At 35.6% G+C, this 21,393-nt stretch overlaps 1 protein-coding gene across 4 annotated transcripts; it reads left to right on the forward strand.

Moving 5' to 3' along the window:
* Window positions 1–734: 734 nt before the first annotated feature.
* On the forward strand, window positions 735–21,015 carry LOC132107089 (RAC-alpha serine/threonine-protein kinase-like). 4 transcript variants are annotated; one of them, XM_059513279.1, is made up of 15 exons: window positions 735–939; window positions 2,857–2,994; window positions 6,942–7,090; window positions 12,720–12,848; window positions 13,008–13,119; window positions 13,802–13,928; window positions 15,177–15,308; window positions 15,473–15,538; window positions 16,558–16,626; window positions 16,832–16,957; window positions 17,088–17,216; window positions 18,850–19,064; window positions 20,104–20,191; window positions 20,516–20,618; window positions 20,808–21,015. In XM_059513279.1, exons 3-15 carry the CDS (start codon window positions 7,045–7,047, stop codon window positions 20,885–20,887), a joined length of 1,422 nt encoding a protein of 473 aa, XP_059369262.1. In that variant the 5' UTR covers window positions 735–939; window positions 2,857–2,994; window positions 6,942–7,044; the 3' UTR covers window positions 20,888–21,015. The 4 variants fall into 4 exon arrangements, with proteins under 4 accessions (XP_059369262.1, XP_059369261.1, XP_059369258.1 ...); XM_059513278.1 differs by having other exon boundaries at window positions 2,857–2,943; XM_059513275.1 differs by lacking the exon at window positions 2,857–2,994.
* The last annotated feature ends 378 nt before the right edge of the window (window positions 21,016–21,393 follow it).

Raw genomic sequence — 21,393 nt, forward strand, 5'->3', positions numbered from 1 at the left:
TATAGCCTAGTCGTCCTTTAAAAAAGAAAGAAAAGAAAAGTAAATGCAAGTGATCACGCTGACGCCTCCATGTCCTGCAAATGCTCTTTAGCATCCTCCACACAAATGATTGGATATGCGCATAACAGCCCTCAATTGCCTATGAAACATTTTAAATTAATACTGTGAAATGCATTAAGTGTTTTATGTCTGTTTATTTTAGGCAATTCGTGCTGGTTTGAGAAGGCTACATTGATCAAACATAATGCTCAACTCACTGTACGCTGCTGCAGCTTGAATTTTACAAACATAAAATGTTCCAAACAAATTAAAAAATTAACTTAATAAAGAAACAAAAAGAAATAGCCTATGATCACTTTGCCATTAAAAAACAAAACTGACCTATTTTAATAAGCTATGTAATGGGGAAGAGAGAGAAAAAAGACATGGTCCAGTTGGACTTGGGTCGAACACGGCACTTGAATATGCCCTGCATGCCCTGACGCTACGATTGTTGTTGTTCTGTAGACTGTAGATTTTTTTATGCCAATCAAAGACAAGGACTAGTCTACTATACGCTTATATGTTTGTTATATTTAAGCGTATAATTGTAATCATTTGCCTATAAGTCCAACTAAATATTTTTTAAATGGAATATTTTTGCTGTGTGGTAAAGCCTTAAAGGAAATGTGGGGTCTGTTTAAGAAAATCTGACGTCACCGCCTGCGCAACTCATTGCTCACTTACTGCACCACAATGAATTATCACGAACGAATGAAGGAAAATCAGATGAAGGATGAAATAACCGAGAGAGAGAGAGAGAGAGAGAGAGATAGTGATATAAGAGGGGAAATAGTTTAGCAGGAAATACTTTTACCCACAACTAGATGGAAATAATTTGTGCGAGAAGACGGGCGAAGAATTTGTGAAATGAACCGAAGTCACATCTGAAGTCTTGGGGTATGACATGATATTGTACACGTGCATATAGAATTTCTTTTTTAAGTATGCATGATAGCAGTTTTGTTTTGGGCAGAAGTGAACATGAGATGATTTCCTCAAGCATCTAACCGCATCACGGCTCAAGTTGTTCGAGCTTAAACAACTTTTTTTAATTATGTAAAAAAAAAAAAAAAAAAGCAATCAGACGGTCAGAGATTTGTTGTTGCTTTTAATTTATTTGTTATATGGCAGATTTCAAATGCCGTAAATGTTAATACACACTCTAAAATTGTTAAATAGATATGCATGCAATGATTGTGCATGTCTTCTGCATCCAAACAATCGCCAAAATTATAAGTGATTTTGGCTTCACACATGTACAGACTTAGACCATGTATAAATAAATAATAATAAAACTCATACAACAAGGCTACAGCTGATAATGCAGGTCTATTTATTTGTTTATTTATTTTTTGTAAACAGTTGGCTATTTTGTGTCTGGTGTACATTTGCGCAATGAGGTGGTCAACCAAAGTAGTTCAGTGCCCAGGAGCAATGTTCTGTGTGTGAAGGTGGAAAATATGTTTAGAATGTAGGAAAAAATGCCAAAAATGTTTGACATAAAATCTACAATTTTCTAGCAAAACCAGCTAGCCCTGTGGATTGATCACTGTTGTGGATTTATTTAAATGTTATTTATTTATTGAATAAGTAAATGAACGGGATTTCTTTTTTAACTTAACTTTTTCAACTATCTAACTATCTAACTCTATCTAACTATGTTATTTTTCTGTATATTTAGATTATTAGATTAAGTAATTCGGAGAGGGCTTTTCATACATCCAACTAACATTTAATCCTCTAAGAATTTCTATTATTTTGTTTCACTTACAGTGTAAGTGTACCTACTAGTCAAAGCCCACTACCCAAATGTTGTTTAACTGCTGAAAGCAATCATGTCCTAAAAGAAAACCACCCCGTCCTCAAGCTGTAAAACCTGGCGGCTCTCTCAAGGTGGTCCATTCTCAACCAGGGGTATAGTGGTTGCTAAGGAACTGAACATAAAAACAAACAGCCCTCTAAAAGCAGTAATTCAAGACCATGTCGTCTTACCCAGAATAATTTTAAGTTCTGTGTTTGGAATTTTTGAATTCTGTTTTTGGAAATTGTCTTATACTCTGGCTTGTAAATAATCCCTTGTTTATATATATATATATATATATATATATATATATATATATATATATATATATATATATTTGTGAACACTATGCTACTAATATTCACTATTGGTTAACATTTGGAATAATTTTTCATGTTTTTTGAGAGACATTTTATATGCTCACCAAGGCTGCATTTATTTGATCAGTACAGTAATACAGTAACAGCAATATTATGTGATATTAATCATGTGACACTAAAGACTTGGAGTAATGACTGCTGAAAATTCAGCCTTGCCATGACAGGAATAAATTAAAGTACATTTTCAAATATAATAAAGAAGAAAATTGTCATTTTAAATTGTAGGAATATATCACAATGTTTTTGCTGTATTTTTGTTTAAATAATTGCAACCTGAGCATAATAGATTTATTTCAAAAACATCTTTAAGATTCCATTGCGTGCAAAAAAACAATTGTAAACTTAGCTCTATACACATGCAGTTATGAAAAATAAGCATAACAAGGCCGCTGCTAAAAAAAAAAAACTAGGTGACTGAGGCCCTTTACTCCTTTTCTCCCTCTCACTGAGCCACGAGCAAAAGCTGAAATTTTGAATGAGGTGGGTGGCCTCAGGGACCTCTGTCTCTCACTCTTTCGCTTTATTCGTGCCACGTGACCATCTGTGAGGCCATTGAGTTCATGGAGTGCTGCATTGAGCACAGGCTTGGTCGCCCGCCCCCTTTTTTTTTTACTGTCTCTTTTTCTCCTGCAGCGTGGCGGCTTTGGGAGGGGCCGCGCTCAGAGACAAGCTGCAGTGGCAGCACCAGACAGTGAAGCTGACACACATGAGACTTCCCTGGTGTGTGTGGGTTTGTATGAGACAGACAGACAGAGAGAGTCATTAGAGAAGGTAGTTGTGCCTGAGAGTTGTAGGTCTGTGTGCACCTTTGCATTTGCTTGGCCTCATTGTGAGTAAATGGTTCTTCAGTGTGTATTTTTGCTTGTATATGTCTGAAGAATTTTCTTGTTACAGCACTTCTCATAGATTATGTGATTGCTTATCAGCGAACGTTCTTTCTTTCTTTCTTTCGTTCTTTCTTTCTTTTGGCTTGCAGCCATTGCCTCTCGTTCTGTTTAAGTGCATGCATGTATATTTTGAGTCAGAGGATTACCTGCATCTCCTTGTTGCTGATGTTTGAGGCAGGGGGAGGGGAAGTTCACATGGGGTTGTTGTTTCAGACGGCTCCGAGGCAGGAGATCGCTGTTCTTTCTCACTGCATTCCAAGCAGCCAGAGGCTGGGGTGCCTCTGGGGTGCATCAAGGGCAGCAGGTTTTAATAGTCAGATCTCAAAATCTACAGTTCAAGCTGTTTCCCAATTGGTTTGTTCTAATATTATATTCTAACTGTTGTGCCTTTTAAAATAGTGTGCCAAATATATATGCAAAATGTTATAAAAAAATTTTTTTGTATAAGGATTAAATTGTGTAAACAATATCCCATTGACTCTTGACTGTATTTACTCTTTTACTGGTGTGAATGAATCAATTATTATTATTTTTTTTTTTAAATGTAAAGCAGTTACATTGATTTGATATAAACTCATAAATTAAATCTACTGCTCATGAATGGAGTAAGCAAATAAATTACTTTACATTAGTAAAAATGTAAAAATAAAAAAATATAAAGTAAAAAAAAAAAAAAACTTAAGGTATGTAGATTAAGAGTATATTTAAGCTATATTAGTAGTGGATACGCTGGTATTGGATTGCTATGTTTTCATTTTTACCAACAGCAAGGATCTGTTGGTCATGAGAATTAAAAATTCCTTTAAATTTTTTTGTGTGTACAAAGTGAAATGCTAATAAATGCATGCTTGGCTTTGAAGAAGACAGCTTAATAACATAGATTGTATAGAAACATGATGAACATTCAACATGAAAATAACACATCTGAATAGGAATATGCATGTATGCAACTTGTATGCTTATGAGGTTAAGCATAGTCAAACAAGTCATTTTATGTGTGTGTGTGTGTGTGTGTGGGGAGGGGTTAATAGAAGGGATTCTGTGCACATTATGGCATACCTATGGTTTTATAAATGTTGGTTGATCAGTCAAAGATTTGTAGGTGAAGAACATGGCTATGTTGGTCCACCAATCAGTCTAGAACAGCATAATGCATAATTACATAATTGTCAGATAAATAAATAATGAGAGATTGCAGAGAACTAGCAGTTGATGTAAAGTAGGCAAAGGGCTGGTGTAAACAATGGAGATTTCTTCATGTAAATTCTATTATGGCAACATTTCAGAAGATTTTAGCGTGTTAATGGATGTTTATTTATTAAGTCTTGGCAGTATAGATCTGTTACGCTGCTGCAGATGAATTGCTGCTGTTGCTTATAGCTGTAGTTGGAGATTATTGCTGCTGCTGCCAGTGCATACGGACGTATGGTGCTGTGAGTATTTAAGACATACTGCTGCTTAGAGCCGCACGGTTCTGAATAAATTGAGAATCAAAATTTTTTTTGTCTCAAAAGGAGATTGTGATTCACCCACGATTCTGAACTAAACAACAACAACAAAAATGTGTGACAAAATATTACTGCTGCTATTTAATTCTGTTTAATTTATTTGAATGAATTATTAAACATTTTAATATACAACCCGAATTCCGGAAAACTTGGGACGTTTTTTAAATTTTAATAAAATGAAAACTAAAGGAATTTTTCAAATCACATGAGTCAATATTTTATTCACAATAGAACATAGATAACGTAGCAAATGTTTAAACTGAGAAATTTTACACTTTTATCCACTTAATTAGCTCATTTAAAATTTAATGCCTGCTACAGGTCTCAAAAAAGTTGGCACGGGGGCAACAAATGGCTAAAAAAGCAAGCAGTTTTGAAAAGATTCAGCTGGGAGAACATCTAGTGATTAATTAAGTTAATTGATATCAGGTCTGTAACATGATTAGCTATAAAAGCTTTGTCTTAGAGAAGCAGAGTCTCTCAGAAGTAAAGATGGGCAGAGGCTCTCCATCTGTGAAAGACTGCGTAAAAAAATTGTGGAAAACTTTAAAAACAATGTTCCTCAACGTCAAATTGCAAAGGCTTTGCAAATCTCATCATCTACAGTGCATAACATCATCAAAAGATTCAGAGAAACTGGAGAAATCTCTGTGCGTAAGGGACAAGGCCGGAGACCTTTATTGGATGCCCGTGGTCTTCGGGCTCTCAGACGACACTGCATCACTCATCGGCATGATTGTGTCAATGACATTACTAAATGGGCCCAGGAATACTTTCAGAAACCACTGTCGGTAAACACAATCCGCCGTGCCATCAGCAGATGCCAACTAAAGCTCTATCATGCAAAAAGGAAGCCATATGTGAACATGGTCCAGAAGCGCCGTCGTGTCCTGTGGGCCAAGGCTCATTTAAAATGGACTATTTCAAAGTGGAATAGTGTTTTATGGTCAGACGAGTCCAAATTTGACATTCTTGTTGGAAATCACGGACGCCGTGTCCTCCGGGCTAAAGAGGAGGGAGACCTTCCAGCATGTTATCAGCGTTCAGTTCAAAAGCCAGCATCTCTGATGGTATGGGGGTGCATAAGTGCATACGGTATGGGCAGCTTGCATGTTTTGGAAGGCTCTGTGAATGCTGAAAGGTATATAAAGGTTTTAGAGCAACATATGCTTCCCTCCAAACAACGTCTATTTCAGGGAAGGCCTTGTTTATTTCAGCAGGACAATGCAAAACCACATACTGCAGCTATAACAACAGCATGGCTTCGTCGTAGAAGAGTCCGGGTGCTAACCTGGCCTGCCTGCAGTCCAGATCTTTCACCTATAGAGAACATTTGGCGCATCATTAAACGAAAAATACGTCAAAGACGACCACGAACTCTTCAGCAGCTGGAAATCTATATAAGGCAAGAATGGGACCAAATTCCAACAGCAAAACTCCAGCAACTCATAGCCTCAATGCCCAGACGTCTTCAAACTGTTTTGAAAAGAAAAGGAGATGCTACACCATGGTAAACATGCCCCGTCCCAACTATTTTGAGACCTGTAGCAGAAATCAAAATTGAAATGAGCTCATTTTGTGCATAAAATTGTAAACTTTCTCAGTTTAAACATTTGCTATGTTATCTATGTTCTATTGTGAATAAAATATTGGCTCATGTGATTTGAAAGTCTTTTAGTTTTCATTTTATTAAAATTTAAAAAACGTCCCAACTTTTCCGGAATTCGGGTTGTATATACTGTGTGTGTGTGTGTGTGTGTGTATTTAAAATATTGAATACACCAATTTTTTATATTATGATGAAAAAGTCATTTGAATGAATAATTCAATGACTCACTCAATGATGCAGTCGACACAAATGTTATTTGAATGTTATTTTACCTTCAAACGGGGATTTGCTCTATTTTGATTGCTACAATAGAAATCAATGTTTATATCTGAATGATAAACCCATTATTCCTGTTATAATATGAATGATTATAAGACATAAATAATAAAATGTTTCTCATCCAAACATGGTAACTATCTGCTCTCTGTCAGCAGCAGCGTAAATGCAGATTTGAATGTTCCAGTAAGAACAATAGACACGAGCGAATCATTGTCATTTAAAAAAATGGGATTACATAGCTGTTTGAATCGAGATTGTGATCTTTTAACGATTAATCTACTGCTGCTGCATGAATAGGCTAGGATTTATAATAACCCGTAGCAGATCTGTACAGGTGGAGCTGGGGAAGGTGGAGGGTTTAGAGAAATTCTGAAAGTGCGCTTAATAAATAAATATAAATAAGTCAGAATCTTTATTTTCTTCTGTTTCCTACAGACCACCTGTCCTGCTGAATGTCTAGGCTGGAGACATCCAACAGTTTCCACTTTCTGGTCCTGGTCCAAGTCAAAGGGACAAGAGGGTTTTCTCTCCAGCCACAATGAGTGATGTTGTCATTGTGAAGGAGGGATGGCTACATAAGAGAGGTAAAAATTCTTTGAAGATGCGATACTTGTGAAAAACAAGCAAAAAAATAAATAATTACTTTTGTTTACATTATTACCATTAGATCGTGTCCAGATAAGAGGTGGTTATGAACCCAGTCCCAAGCAGGGTCAGACTGATAAAAACCTACCCCAAAAAAATACTTAAAACCTAGCCTGTCTACTCCCAATTAAGAGTCCAAACTGCATTATGATTTATACACTGAATCCAACAGAAACTGCACAATCTGCATATTTATAAACATTCAAGACAAATGACACTACTTGAATTTCACAGCTGTGTGTTGCTGCCTGACATTTTGCTCTCCTCATTTGATTGGAGTTGAGCATTTTGAGCACTGCTCTCAGTTCTGTGTCAGCTCCACAAATCTCCTTGCAAGTTATAAGCTTAACGTTCATAGGAGTTAACTGAAAATGCCCACTCTGCTCCACCTTGCTCAGCACCATTGTACAGACTAGATCAGTGACAATGCAAAAAGCTGCATGTGTCTATGGCTTTTACAAAAGCTGCCATTGTTTTTCTTTTTTTAGCTATTTATTATAGTGGAGTAGCTTTATATTTTCTTCCTTTTCTTATTTATTCTGTATTTTCAACATCGGCCAACATATAATCATATCACATTCTTAAGTAAATTTTCCTACTGTACATGTCAGTGAGAGGATATTACTGTGTTGCACTCCTCAAAGCACGGAAATTTTGAGTTCATGTCTGTCCTTGTAAACCACAGAGCATCGGAGTCATTGAGCCAAAGAGGCTGATGCAACAGTGTACAGGGAAATGACCTGAGGGTGTTGAGAGCAGAAAACAGCAAAAGAGCTGAATATCAAGCACTCAGGGCGTTTGCTATCCTCATTTTGCCAGTGTCCATGAGACATAGACTGCCGGACAGTGTAGGGCTGTGTGCTTCTGTAGGCAAGGTCATTCCAGTTCAGCTATGCAGACAGACACCACCCGTAATGGCACTCTAGGCCCAGATGAAAAGCAGCTCTGCCTTTGCCTGGATTTATGCTGCTTAGCGTGGCGGCAGGCTTGTTTTGCCCACAAGGGATTTAGTGAGTTATTTTTTCCCTATGTGTGGCCCATGGGGGCATATTTTTTGTTAATCTGTTAATGTTTAGCATATTTCTTTTTTCATCAAAATTGTATTTTGTATATTTGTATAATTGGATTTGTTTGTTTTTTAAAGATCTCACCTGTTTATAATCCCCTTTACTAACAAGTACAGACGTTTTCCTCTGCTCATCTGTCTTATAAAAAAAAAAAAAAGCTGATGTCATTAAAAAGAAGATAGTCCTTGATTGAAAACTGTCTGTATTAATCTGAAACAGAACAATTAAAAAAAACAAATGAACTAGTTGATTATGTATACACAGAGATGAGCTGGTGCAGTTTTTTTCATCACAGAGAATTGCTTAGAATTTGACTTTCTTAAAGGAAGCTTTTTGATACAAGATGTCAATTGATACATTGACAGTACAGTAATAAATAATGCCCCTTAATATTATATATATATTTAATATATATATATATATATATATATTTTTTTTTTTTTTTTTTTTCTGTCATGCATTTAAAAGACTGACATGCTCCCTGGACGATCGTATTTTATGATCTTACCGTGTGCATGTTTAAAGTGTGTTTATCAGTGCAGATATGAGTCAGCAATAGCAGTAGCTAATTTTTAAACTGCTTGTGTGGCCACGATATCTTTTGTGTCACTTCCTGTTTTCAAGAATCTGACTGTTAGTTACCAGAAGTCCCACTAATGTGGCGACATTAAAATAAAAAATGACAAAGAAATGAAAATCCAACCATGAAACCCCAAACACCAACAGCAGTCATGGCATCTTACCGTTGTTTTTTTGAGTAAACTTGTGCAGGCTTGTGTAGCTGACAACCACTCTCATCTGATTGTAATGTGAACTCTTGCATTTGACAGAGTCTTGGTCTTACTTGAGTTTGACTACAGTCATGACACAAGGTTTTGGGAGTGAAATAAATGTTATGTTTTGCAAAGTTTATTGCTTAAGCTGTTGTGGATGTTCATTCACATTGTTTCTAGATTATTGTGTGAGTGATCAGATGCATTTTAAATAATTGCTAATAGCCTCATTGGCCAAAAAATGAACTTTTCTAAAAAACAAATTCACAGTTTTTTTATCCTGATACAAAATGTCCAGCTAACATTCATTGACTAATCATATAAGCAGCACGTGAAAGTGTGAATGAGCACTAGTCAGGTCAAGTGACTATCATACAAATTAGATCGTAAGAGCAGACTGATTGCTATAAAAGGTGGGAAGAAGCACTTCTAGTCATTGTGTTATTGTTAGCAATGATTACCTCCAAAGAAACACGTGCAGCATTCTTCAAAGAAGAATTGCCTCACATGCAAGGAAATCTCAGCAAAGAATATTGTACCTGAAGAACCATTTACTGGATCATCAAGAAGAGAGGTTTGACTGCAGTGAAGAGGTCTTCAGGACATCCCAGAGTGTCCATCAAGCGCCAGTACCGTCTCCTCCTGAGGAGACCACTACGGAATCGTGCAGCACCAGTGCAGAGCATAAAGATTGATAAAGAAGGGACTTGAAGATCATTACATTGAAATTTGGGATCCGTGACCAGGCAACTCCCCAGATATCAATCCCATAGAGAACCTTTGGTCAGTCCTCAAAAGGTGAGGGGACAAGCAGAAGCCCACAAATTGTAAACAACTCCGAGAACTAATAAGGCAAGAATGGACCGCCATCAGTCAGGATTTGGCTCAGAAGCTAATATCCAGCATGCCAGAGTAAATTGCAGAGGTTATGAAGAACACTATAAATATTGACTGATTCTATATTTGTTTTAGCCAATACAAGCCTTTAAAACTTATGATAAGCTTATCATTGTTTTTCAGAATACCATAGAAATATGTGGAAAATAATCTACAAATACTGAAGCAACAAACTTTGCAAAACACAAAATTTATGTCACTGCCAAAACTTTTGGCCATGAGTGTAAACAGTAGTTTCCTGTTTGTTTTGATGACTGTAGATAAACTGATTAAATGAAAACTGTTATGGTGAAAGTTCTCAACCTTCTATTTTTAAGGGCTCAGGGATGCCCCTTTTACTAATTACCTTGAAGTACTGCAGGGTACTTCCCCAACAAGAAGAAATTGACTAGTCGTAGGTGTGGACTTGCAGTCTGTGGTTTAAAGAAGAACAGCCTGTGACATGTGTACTGTAAATTGTGTAGTTTACCAGAATTCGGTCATAGATACTGACTACTCGAGTGTCTACATAAGGAGTACAACTTAACATTTACATTGTTCACATCATATTTCCTGATTGCATTCAGTGCATATGCAGTTCAATTGTAAAAGAAATTATTCACTAATCATATTATTCTGTTTTTAGAGTGGCATGTTGTCATAACTTTACATTTGGTTAAAGAATAAGAACTACTACGGTACTTAAATTCACAGGGCTCAGACATCCCACACTTTCTGTTATAGTTACCTCAATTTTAAGTTAAAATAAAAAATAAAAATAAATGGAAAGGCTTTTTTTATATGCTAATTTTTTATAATATGCCGTTTACTGGTCAGCATTTCTTCCAAGTTTTATCATTTTGATCACATTGTCTCTTAAACAGCCTTGCGGTGTAACATAAAAAATAAATAAATAAATACATTTTTAGAAATTTTCCATTTAGTCTCTTGGTTATTTGTAAAACTGCATGATTAATGATAATTATAAGGAAATGTAAAGAATACTATAATAAGTATAATATAACATCACTTCACTTATAAACTTCCTAAACTATAATTCATGTAAACTCTACAAATATTTATCATGACATATACTACACTATCATTCAAAAGTTTAGTATCAGTAAGATGTTTTCTTTATTTCAACAAAAACATAATAATGTTGTAAATTTTATTAAAATAAATGCAGCTATTTTTAAACTTTGTATTAAGCTATTATGCTGTTTTCACCATTAATAAAAAGAAATGTTTGCTAAGCATCAAATCAAGCATATTATAATTATTTTTGATTGATCATGTGACACTGAATACTGACATAATGACTGCTGTTAATAAATATTTAATTATACTGTATATTGGTCAAATAAATGCAGCCATTGTGAGCAAGAGACTTAAAAACATCAAAAACATAAAAAAGTGGTGTATATGTTTATCATATACAGTCATGCCCAGAAATATGGACACCCTTGGTAAATATGAGGCTGTGAAAATTAATCTGCATTGTTAATCCTTTTGATCTTTTATTTTTTTAAAAAATCACAAAAATGTAACCTTTCATTGGATAATAAGAATTTAAAATGGGGAAAAATATCATTATGAAATAAATGTTTTTCTCTAATACACATTGGCCACAATTAAGGACATCCCTAGAAATTCTTATGAGTAAAATAACTCTGAAGTATATTCCCATTCATATTCACAATTTTGGGTACTCCAGGGTGATTATGAATATGAAATTATCCAGCCATGGCTTCCTGTTTCACAGAAATATAAAGAGGAGGTAAAAACAAAGCCCAAATTCCCTTAATCATCCATCAAAATGGGAAAAAACCAAAGAATATATTTCTGATGTGCAGCAAAAGATAACTGAGCTTCACAAATTGGTGAAGTGGCTTTAAGAAAAGAGCTGGAGCAGTGAAAATTCACATTTCCACCATCAGGACAATAATTAAGAATTTCCAATCAACAGCAAATGTTACAGTCTGCCTGAAAGAGGACGTGTATCAATATCGTCCTAATGCATGGTGAGGAGGTCCGTTTGAGTGGCTAAAGACTCACAGAATTGCAGAAAACAGTTGTGTCTCGGGGTCAGAAAACCTTTAAAAAAATGTCAAACAGCACCTACATCACCACATGTTGTTTAGAAGGGTTTCAAGAAAAATTATCCTAGCTCATCCAAAAACAGCTTATAGAAAACAGCTCATCCCTGACCTGCAGCTTATAGAAAATGAGTGTGATTAACTGAAGAGCAGCACCACCAACACGGAGCTGGGAATCTAAAGGGTCTGGAGTGATTCTGGATGAAGGAATGGTCTCTGATCTCTTGTCAGGTGTTCTCCAACCTCATCCGGCATTATAGGAGAAAATTTACAGCTGTTAAACTGGCAACTGGAGGTTTAAAAAAGAATTCAATAAAAGGGTGTCCTTAATTGTGGCCAATGTGTATTAGAGTAAAACATGTATTTCGTAATAATATTTCCCTCCATTTTAAATTCTTATCCAATGAAAGGTTACATTTTTGTGAATTTTTTAAATAAAATATCAAAAGCATTAACAATGCAGATTAATTTTCGCAGCCTTCTTTGATCATATTTACCAAGGGTTTACATATTTTTGGGCATGACTGTATATTATATCATATCCTATATATTTTAGATATTACAAAATGTTTTTTTATTACCACTTACTGTATGCCTCCAGTTTAATGGAGTGTCTTTATAATAATAACATAAAAGTGCCTAATGTATTTAGTGATCCATAGTATCATAACATACGTTTATTAAATATTAATACATAAATGTTTCCATGTTTTGTTTGGATATGTTTTGTTCTACTAATCTATTTATTTCCAGGAGAATACATAAAAACATGGAGACCAAGATATTTCTTACTCAAGAGTGATGGTACATTTATTGGGTACAAAGAGCGGCCACAAGATGTTGACCAGCTGGAAACTCCACTCAATAACTTTTCAGTAGCCCGTAGGTAGCCATTTTATTTTATCAGTTTGCAGAGGAACTCACACACACACAATGCAATTTGCTGTATTTGTTCCCTTTTGCATCCTTTCCTAACCCAACCTACGAATATCAAAATAACACACACACAAAAAAACTCTCTTTCTTCTTTTATTCACTCAGAATGTCAGCTGATGAAGACGGAGCGACCGAAGGCAAACACTTTTATTATTCGGTGCCTGCAGTGGACAACTGTTATTGAACGCACTTTTCATGTTGAGACCCCAGAGGAAAGGTTGGTATGTTGTCAGTACTACCGCCCCCTTTACGCAGAGTACGCAATTTGCGCAGGGCACCAACTCCCGGGGGGGCACCATCCCAGTAGCTCAAAAAAAATAAATCCCTTCTCGTCTATATTAATATTAACATATAAATATAAAAATACAAATTGAAACATTAACATGGCCACCTTTTCGTGATAGAAATGCTACAGCCTCTTTAATTTCTTCAACAAAAACATGTGAACATCACAACCCTTACCAAAATTAAACATGGTTTTATTATAGTAAATCTGCTTAATTTTATTTTGTGGGATTTCTGAAAGCTTGGGACCATAAAATCAATCAGACAAAAATCATAGCCATAGGTAATTGTCTGGAGCTACAATTTTAATTTATAAATAATGCAATTTAATTACATTTTATTTATTAACTGTTTTATTTAAATTCTATTTTAAGGCCCTTAAAGTTAGGTTTTTGATGTTTTTTTTTGAAGGAGGGGGCACAACAATACTATTCAGCTTAGGGCACCCATTTGGCCAGCAGCGGCCCTGTATGTTGTATTCAGAAGCAGACAGTATACAGTGCAGTGTCTACTGTTTAGCTTTAATTCATGATAGTGCTTAAATTAAACTTCTGTGGAATAAAAGAAAGCTGTAAAATTAGAGTTCCCCTACATGATTTTCTTGTTTTCGGCAGGGAGGAGTGGACGAAGGCCATCCAGGCTGTGGCAGATAGTCTACAGAAGCAGGAGGAAGAGAGAATGGACTCTGCACCCGACCTTATGGACATGGAGATGTACCTGTCCAAACCTCGACTCAAAGTGGTAGAGAGTTTCTTGTCCTCTACACTTTCTATAGAAATTTTATGATACAGTGTGTTTTTTTTTAAGGTTAAAATATTTTTCATGGTTGCTAAACAACTCTTAAAGAGCAGGTCATATGGGTTTTTGAAAAATATCTCTTTTGCAGTTTATAATGTAGCTATCCCTAAATGAAAACAATCTGCAAAGATATTGTCTCTCAGAAAAGAGACTCGGTTCTGAATCGCCTTAACAATAATTTTCTAATCTTTGCCTGTTACGGGTATACATCACTGGGTAACACATTTGCATAATCCCCGCCTGCCCACGAAATACAAACAGTCAGACCTGCCCACAAACACTTCCGCTGGTTAGTGTGTTTACATGATGTTGAGAAGACGCTGTGTTCAAGGATACCACAGAAATCAATTCCAACCTTTTGTTGTTTGCATCTAATTTTACCAAGGATTGGTTTTCTAATCTTGGATTTATCTTCATTGGCTTCTAATCTTCTTTCTTAATTTGGAGTAACAAACTCTCCAAGCCACGACCTGTAAATTTGATTGAAACGTTGTGTAAATTTTCAATTGAGTTCTCCAAAAAAGTTTTTGTGCTAATATGTGATGTATTCCTTTTGTTTGTCGTTCTTCATACATTACAGTAGATATATTTTGGTTTACAAACTGCATTGTTTCATCAGTTTGTCACGTTAGCACTGAGCTTATGTATCCACCAAGTGTTGTTCACAGTTTAGCAGTTAAACTTTAGCTGTGGACATGATTTGCTTGTGTTTTTGTATTTTATGTCATTATTATAAGAACGGATTGGAGCACATATAACATATTATTGTTTTATGTAAAGGTGCTTTGTAACTGGTAGCGCTGACTCGTGGCTCAAGGACTCCTCTCTGTGCCAATCACAACAGGCTTGGCCATCTGACCAATCAGAGCAAAGGAATTGTGGAAGTGAGGGGTTTGCTCCGAATCATTGGCAAATAATTCTAATATTAAATGGTTATTCTGAGAAAATTACAATGTTTTCTGACTTTAGAAGCATTTAAACCTGTTGTAGGGGACTCAACACAATATTAGGGCACTTTAAAATATCATATGACCTGCTTTTTAAGTAAACAATATAAGATGTGAACCTAAACCTAAAAACTAAAAATAACCTGTTTAAATACATTTTTGTACCTTAGATTTGATTTTTAAAATGATATAGGATATTTTAAAACTGTCTTTCTCAAAGACTTTTCTTTATGCTGTTGTGTAGACAATGCATGACTTTGAATACCTCAAACTCTTGGGGAAAGGCACTTTTGGGAAGGTCATACTAGTGAAGGAGAAAGCCACGGGAAAATACTATGCCATGAAAATTCTTAAAAAGGAGGTTATTGTAGCAAAAGTAGGTCCTTTGCTTTTTTCTGTCTACTTTTTTCCAGTAAATATAAACATTGTTTTTTCTATTTTTCTGTATAATGTATTTTGTCAAGTTATATATAAATGCATGCATTGTAGTTACTTCATATTAGAAGTTCTAACTAATTCTTTTCATTACTTTATTTACAGGATGAGGTAGCACACACACTTACTGAAAACCGGGTCCTCCAGAACTCCAAACACCCTTTTTTAACAGTAAGCTGATGATATAAAAGTAAAATGACTGTAAAGAGTAAGAGACATTTAAGAATTTGCATTTATCACAAACTAGTACTGATTTACGGAACATTCCAGGTTCGGTTTACTTATAGGATTTTGGGTTAAGTTTATTCTTAAATAATAATTTCATTGAGCAGGGGCAGATTTATAAAATTGTTCATTGGGTGGCATAAGGACTGTAAGGAGTGGCACCCATGCATAGTTCTTGTCAGTTTATTGCCTGGCGTAAACATTTGTGTCCATGTATATTCAAAACATTTGCATTACAACAAAATAACCACCTATACTGGTAATAATTTAAAATAAATAACAAGATATCAATATCCAGGGCACCAAGGGACACTGTCTGTTAAATATATCAATAGATTCTAAATGTCTCTGTGCTTGTTAGAGCAGAACTATGATTATTACATAGCAAAGCTGTTTTTTTTATATTATTATATCTACCCTGACCTTATTTTAAATTCAGGCCAACTTTAAAACCTTCAATCTAGTTCAGGGGTGTCAAACTCAATTCCTGGAGGGCCAGATCCCTGCATAGTTTAGATTCAACCTTAATTAAGCACACCCGATCCAACTAATCAAGTCTGTCAGGCTTATTTGAAAGCTACATGGTATGAGTGTTGAATCAGGGTTGGAACAAAACTCTGCAGGCCTCTGACACTCCAGGAATTGAGTTTGACACCCCTGATCGATAATCGATCAGTAATTTATTATTGATTTCAGAAGGCAAAAGTGATAATGATTTCCATTATGAAAGCTGCATGGGCAGTCGAAACATGCCACAAGAATCAAGGAGAAGCATTGTAAAATATAATATCCCGCAATCCCAGGCATCCTATTCGGATGGGATTAGATTTCTCTGAGGATTTCTGAATTAGCAGAATTAGCCATCTTTTTTTGTTTCCACTGATAATCAATATTAAACTAGAGAATAATTGTAAATATTCATGTAATAATGAATGTTACAACATCTAATGTCACCTGTGTTTCAGGGTTTGAAGTATTCTTTCCAGACTCATGACCGATTATGTTTTGTTATGGAGTATGCAAATGGTGGAGAGGTGAGATCTTGTAAAGGTGAAGTTTAGTAATGATTGTTCATTCAAATTAATGAACTAATTATTTAATTTGCATGCAGCTGATTGATTTATTTAAATAATGTGTGTACTACATATAATATGTTTTATCCCAGAAGATTCTAAATTCAAGATTGTCTTACTGTTTATCGTTTGTGATATTTATGGGGTATTTGTTCTTATATCACAGCTTTTTTTTCATTTATCGCGAGATCGTGTTTTTTCGGAAGAAAGAGCACAGTTTTATGGAGCAGAGATTGTCTCAGCCCTGGATTACCTTCATTCTGAGAAAAACGTTGTTTATAGAGACTTAAAGGTGAGATAAAATTCCATACAAGAGGGATCATGTTTAATAACTTAAAATGTATAAAATTACTTTTTAGTGTAATGCTACTTCATTATCATTATCAAACCAATATATTACATAACACAATTTTCTGTGGAAGTTGGAGAACTTGATGCTGGATAAAGATGGCCACATAAAGATCACTGATTTTGGCCTGTGCAAGGAGGGAATTACAGAGGGGGCAACAATGAAGACATTCTGTGGTACACCAGAGTACCTGGCTCCAGAGGTAAGAAAAAATTAGATGAAAGATATGTGCAATGAGTTCAATACACTAATAGTTTGTAAATACACTATGCAATAATATCTGTATGAACAGAGAATAGAGAAGGAAATCCAGGTTGGTACAAAGAAACACATTTTTTCTATCTCTGGAAGCAAAGAATGGACTATTATGGCTCTCCTATATGTCTTCCTGCCAAAAGGACAGTGCAGGAAGACAAAACGAGTCTTCCGCTTTTGGGGTTTTAATCCGATCTGGTCTTTTGAAGACCATTTTGAATACATGAGCTCATTTATAAAGGAGTTCGGGGTGAGGGGGGTTGCTATGCATTTTTAAGTGTTGTCATTTTGCATCATTGTTTAATAAGATTCTGGAGCGTGCAAATCTGGATCTGATTCACTGACCTATTGGTTCAGTGCTGGATATCCCTAAAAACTTTTAACTGCAGGTGGACCCTTACTACACTTAAGGTATATGCAGTAGATTGATGGATAACTTCACCTGTACAGTGTTACTGTGATTCCTCCAACATGTAGATTTCACACCTTTTGCATATTATATATTTCCTTATCACTGTATAATGTAGCAGTCATTCCTGCTTGCAATTACTATAAATATATCCAGCTTTATTCACACATACATACATACATACATAATAAGAGTTGTCACTACAACAAATTGAAATTGTACAAATCCTTACAGAATTTATATCTTTCAAACCTATCACATTAACATATCACAGTATAATGTATTTATAACTCCAACTTGCAACTGCTAAAAACATATCCAGCTTTACCCACATACTGTACGTTTGTCACTACACCAAATAGAAATGGAACAAAACATGAAATATTTGATACCTTTCAAACCTTACAGATTTCCATATCATAGCATAATGTATTAATAATGCCAACTTGCAACTACTTCAAATACATCCAGTGTCATTCACATACACATACTCACATAAAGTGATATGTGCTATATAGCAAATCTCAGCTAAACTATTGTTTATAGCATTGCCATATGTAAATAAATCTATTGCCAGCTGCTATCTATAATCTAATAATCTATAGCCTATTGGTAAATTTGGGCACTAAATGTGTATTGTAAAAATCAATGTACAAAGGAAAATTGTCTTCCATCTTTTGAGCATTTGGGAGTATTTTTGGGAATATACCACCATTTTAATCAGTTCCACATGCTATCATCTGATCTGTCATGTGATTAATCATGGATAATAATAGTACAGCAAAAGCGATTAGAGGGCAGATGGCTCCTTATGCTTCGAAATCACTCTTGTGGTACTTTGATGTCATACACCGATTGGTCTGCACAGTGCCTCTTCAAATTGTGCATACCTAATGGAGATGTTGAGAACTTATGTCATTACAAACCATGAGTTGAGCTGTGATGTGAAAGGCATAAAACAGCCATTTAATGCTTCACTGTTAAAACTTTGGTTACATTGTAAAATTGTGATTTTGCATGAGTTTACATAAATATATTTTTTGTCAGAATAGTTTTCAATGAAAACAAAAAAACAAAAAACATTTTCCACGATAGTGTAGTTATCTACCATGCCAGCCAGCAAAATCTTGACCCCTTGGCCCCAATTTTGGTTCCTGCTGCTATTTCTCAGGTTCTTGAGGACAATGATTATGGCCGGGCGGTGGACTGGTGGGGGTTGGGTGTAGTCATGTACGAGATGATGTGTGGCCGGCTGCCCTTCTACAACCAGGATCATGAGAAACTCTTTGAATTGATCCTCATGGATGAGATCCGTTTTCCTCGTACACTTGGACCTGAGGCAAAATCTTTGCTGTCAGGACTGCTTCAGAAAGACCCAAAGCAGCGGTGAGAGACCTTCTCCATGTGCACTGTTTCAAGAATTCATGATGAATGATGGATAATTGAATAATAATCTCTCAAGTTATTGATTCATAACATCACTTGGAAGGTCTGTGAGTCTTTTAATTGATTTGTAATTTTTTTTAATAAGAGCAGTTTACATGCAACCTTGTCCCTGAATGAAGTAAAAAAAAAAACAATGGTCAAATAAAGAGATTTTTTTTCTTTTGTTGGCAGTAATACCACCATAGAAATAAATGCCAACAATATACATATTTATACATCTTTGTCACATTTGAATTAAATCTTACAATTTTAGGGGAAACTGAGCTACCTTTGCAGTCTTTATTGCACAAAAGCAATGCCACTTGGTACCTCCTAAATCTTTTGGGAGTGTTTGTACTAAAACATAGCCAAATGTACTGAACATTACTATTTGTTTTCCATATGACTTTCATACGTTTCATTTGTAATTTATTTATTTATTGCATAGGAATGGGGATTGACTATAGTGGCCGAGATTTAAAACTGCTAGTTAGAGACAAGAGTGGTTTATTTCAAATGTGGTAGAAGAACAGTCTGTGATATAGAACAGCGAGAAGATGGACTCACAGGTAATAGATTTAGATTAAGATGTATCACAAGCTATGAAGACTCTTTGTCTTTTGGGGACAATTGATTTAAATTAATAGTCTTACAAATAGTAATCTGTGACATTATTTTGCTGTCACACTGTTTAATTTATATCCCTGCTGCCTGATCAGAAAAAAGTGTCTAACAACCCTCTAAAATTAGACTTGTTTAGCGTGAGAGATCAGCATGGATAAGCAAATCAAAATATTGATGGATACAGTGTGAACCAGATTATGATTCGAGAAATTGCCATGACAGAGATGCTTTGTGGTGACTTAGTGGCAGTAATTGTTGACTCGTCAACTTGCCAATAAAAATCCAGGGCTCTTGATCACTTGGTCAAGTGAAAAAAAAAGAAAAAGAAACTATATATATGTTGTTTGTCATCTGTTCTTGGGTTTTCTTTCTGCAGGTTAGGTGGAGGTCCAGATGATGCAAAAGAAGTCATGCAGCATAAGTTCTTTGAAGGCATTGAGTGGAAAGATGTTTATGAGAAGAAGGTGAATAACAATAGCATTTAGTCATTGGCAAAATGCTTATTGGTCATAAAGAGAGGCCACTATATATATATATATGTGACATGATATACAGCCAAGTATGGTGACCCATACTCAGAATTCATGCTCTGCATTTAACCCATCCAAAGTGCACACACACAGAGCAGTGAACACATAAAAACCATGAACACACACCCGGAGAAGTGGGCTGCCATTAATGCTGTGGCACCCGGGGAGCAGTTGGGGGTTCAGTGCCTTGCTCAAGGGCACCTAAGTCATAGGAGTCAAACTCTCAAAATATATATATCTGTATCTGTTTCTCCACAGCTTGTACCACCCTTTAAGCCCCAGGTAACCTCAGAAACAGACACTCGCTACTTTGATGTGGAGTTTACAGGGCAGACCATCACCATCACACCCCCAGGCCAAGGTGATGCCCCTCTCTTACAGTACATGTTAAAGACTCTCACTTAACAAATATTCGGATAATTATGAAGGCACCACCTAGTGGTGATTTTCAGGTTGCTCTATAAAATCTTTTTACAAATTGAAGAAATACTGTACATTTTTCTTTGGCCATAATTTTATCTGTGATGTTTTATGTATGTTTTTTTTCCAGATGAAAACATGGAGTCCTTCGACAGTGATAGAAAACCCCACTTCCCTCAATTCTCATATTCTGCCAGTGGCACAGCATAAAAAGTCTTTAAAAGAATACTTGACCTAGAAATATTTGTGATAATTTGCTTAACCCCATATCATTCCAAATCAGTTTGACTTTGTTCCATATGTGAAACCTAAATATATTTTTTTATATCCTGGCAAAACTTAAATTTAGTCATTTTTGGAGCTTGACATCATATATCCACACAGATTTTACACTGGATCTATTAAAGTGAACGTTTCAGATCCATTCGACCAGTTGGCAGACGTAATGGAAGTGCACCAAAGATGGAACAGGGCATCAGTTTCCTGTTGGATATTTGTTGTGTTGTGCTACGTCCAGTGTAGACAGCATCACTAGTTATATTAAGGTTCTGTTTGCTTTTGTAGTGTCACATTGCAGTGCTTGTGTAGACATATCCACACACACCAAATTTGGAACAATACAAGGTTAAATAAAGGATGACAGAATTTTGAATTTGGGGTGAACCTATCCTCATTCCTAATAACACTTTCTACACAAATACACTCCACTGAGACAC

Source organism: Carassius carassius, chromosome 27 (assembly GCF_963082965.1).
Source record: "Carassius carassius chromosome 27, fCarCar2.1, whole genome shotgun sequence".
Classification (NCBI taxonomy): Eukaryota; Metazoa; Chordata; class Actinopteri; order Cypriniformes; family Cyprinidae; genus Carassius; species Carassius carassius.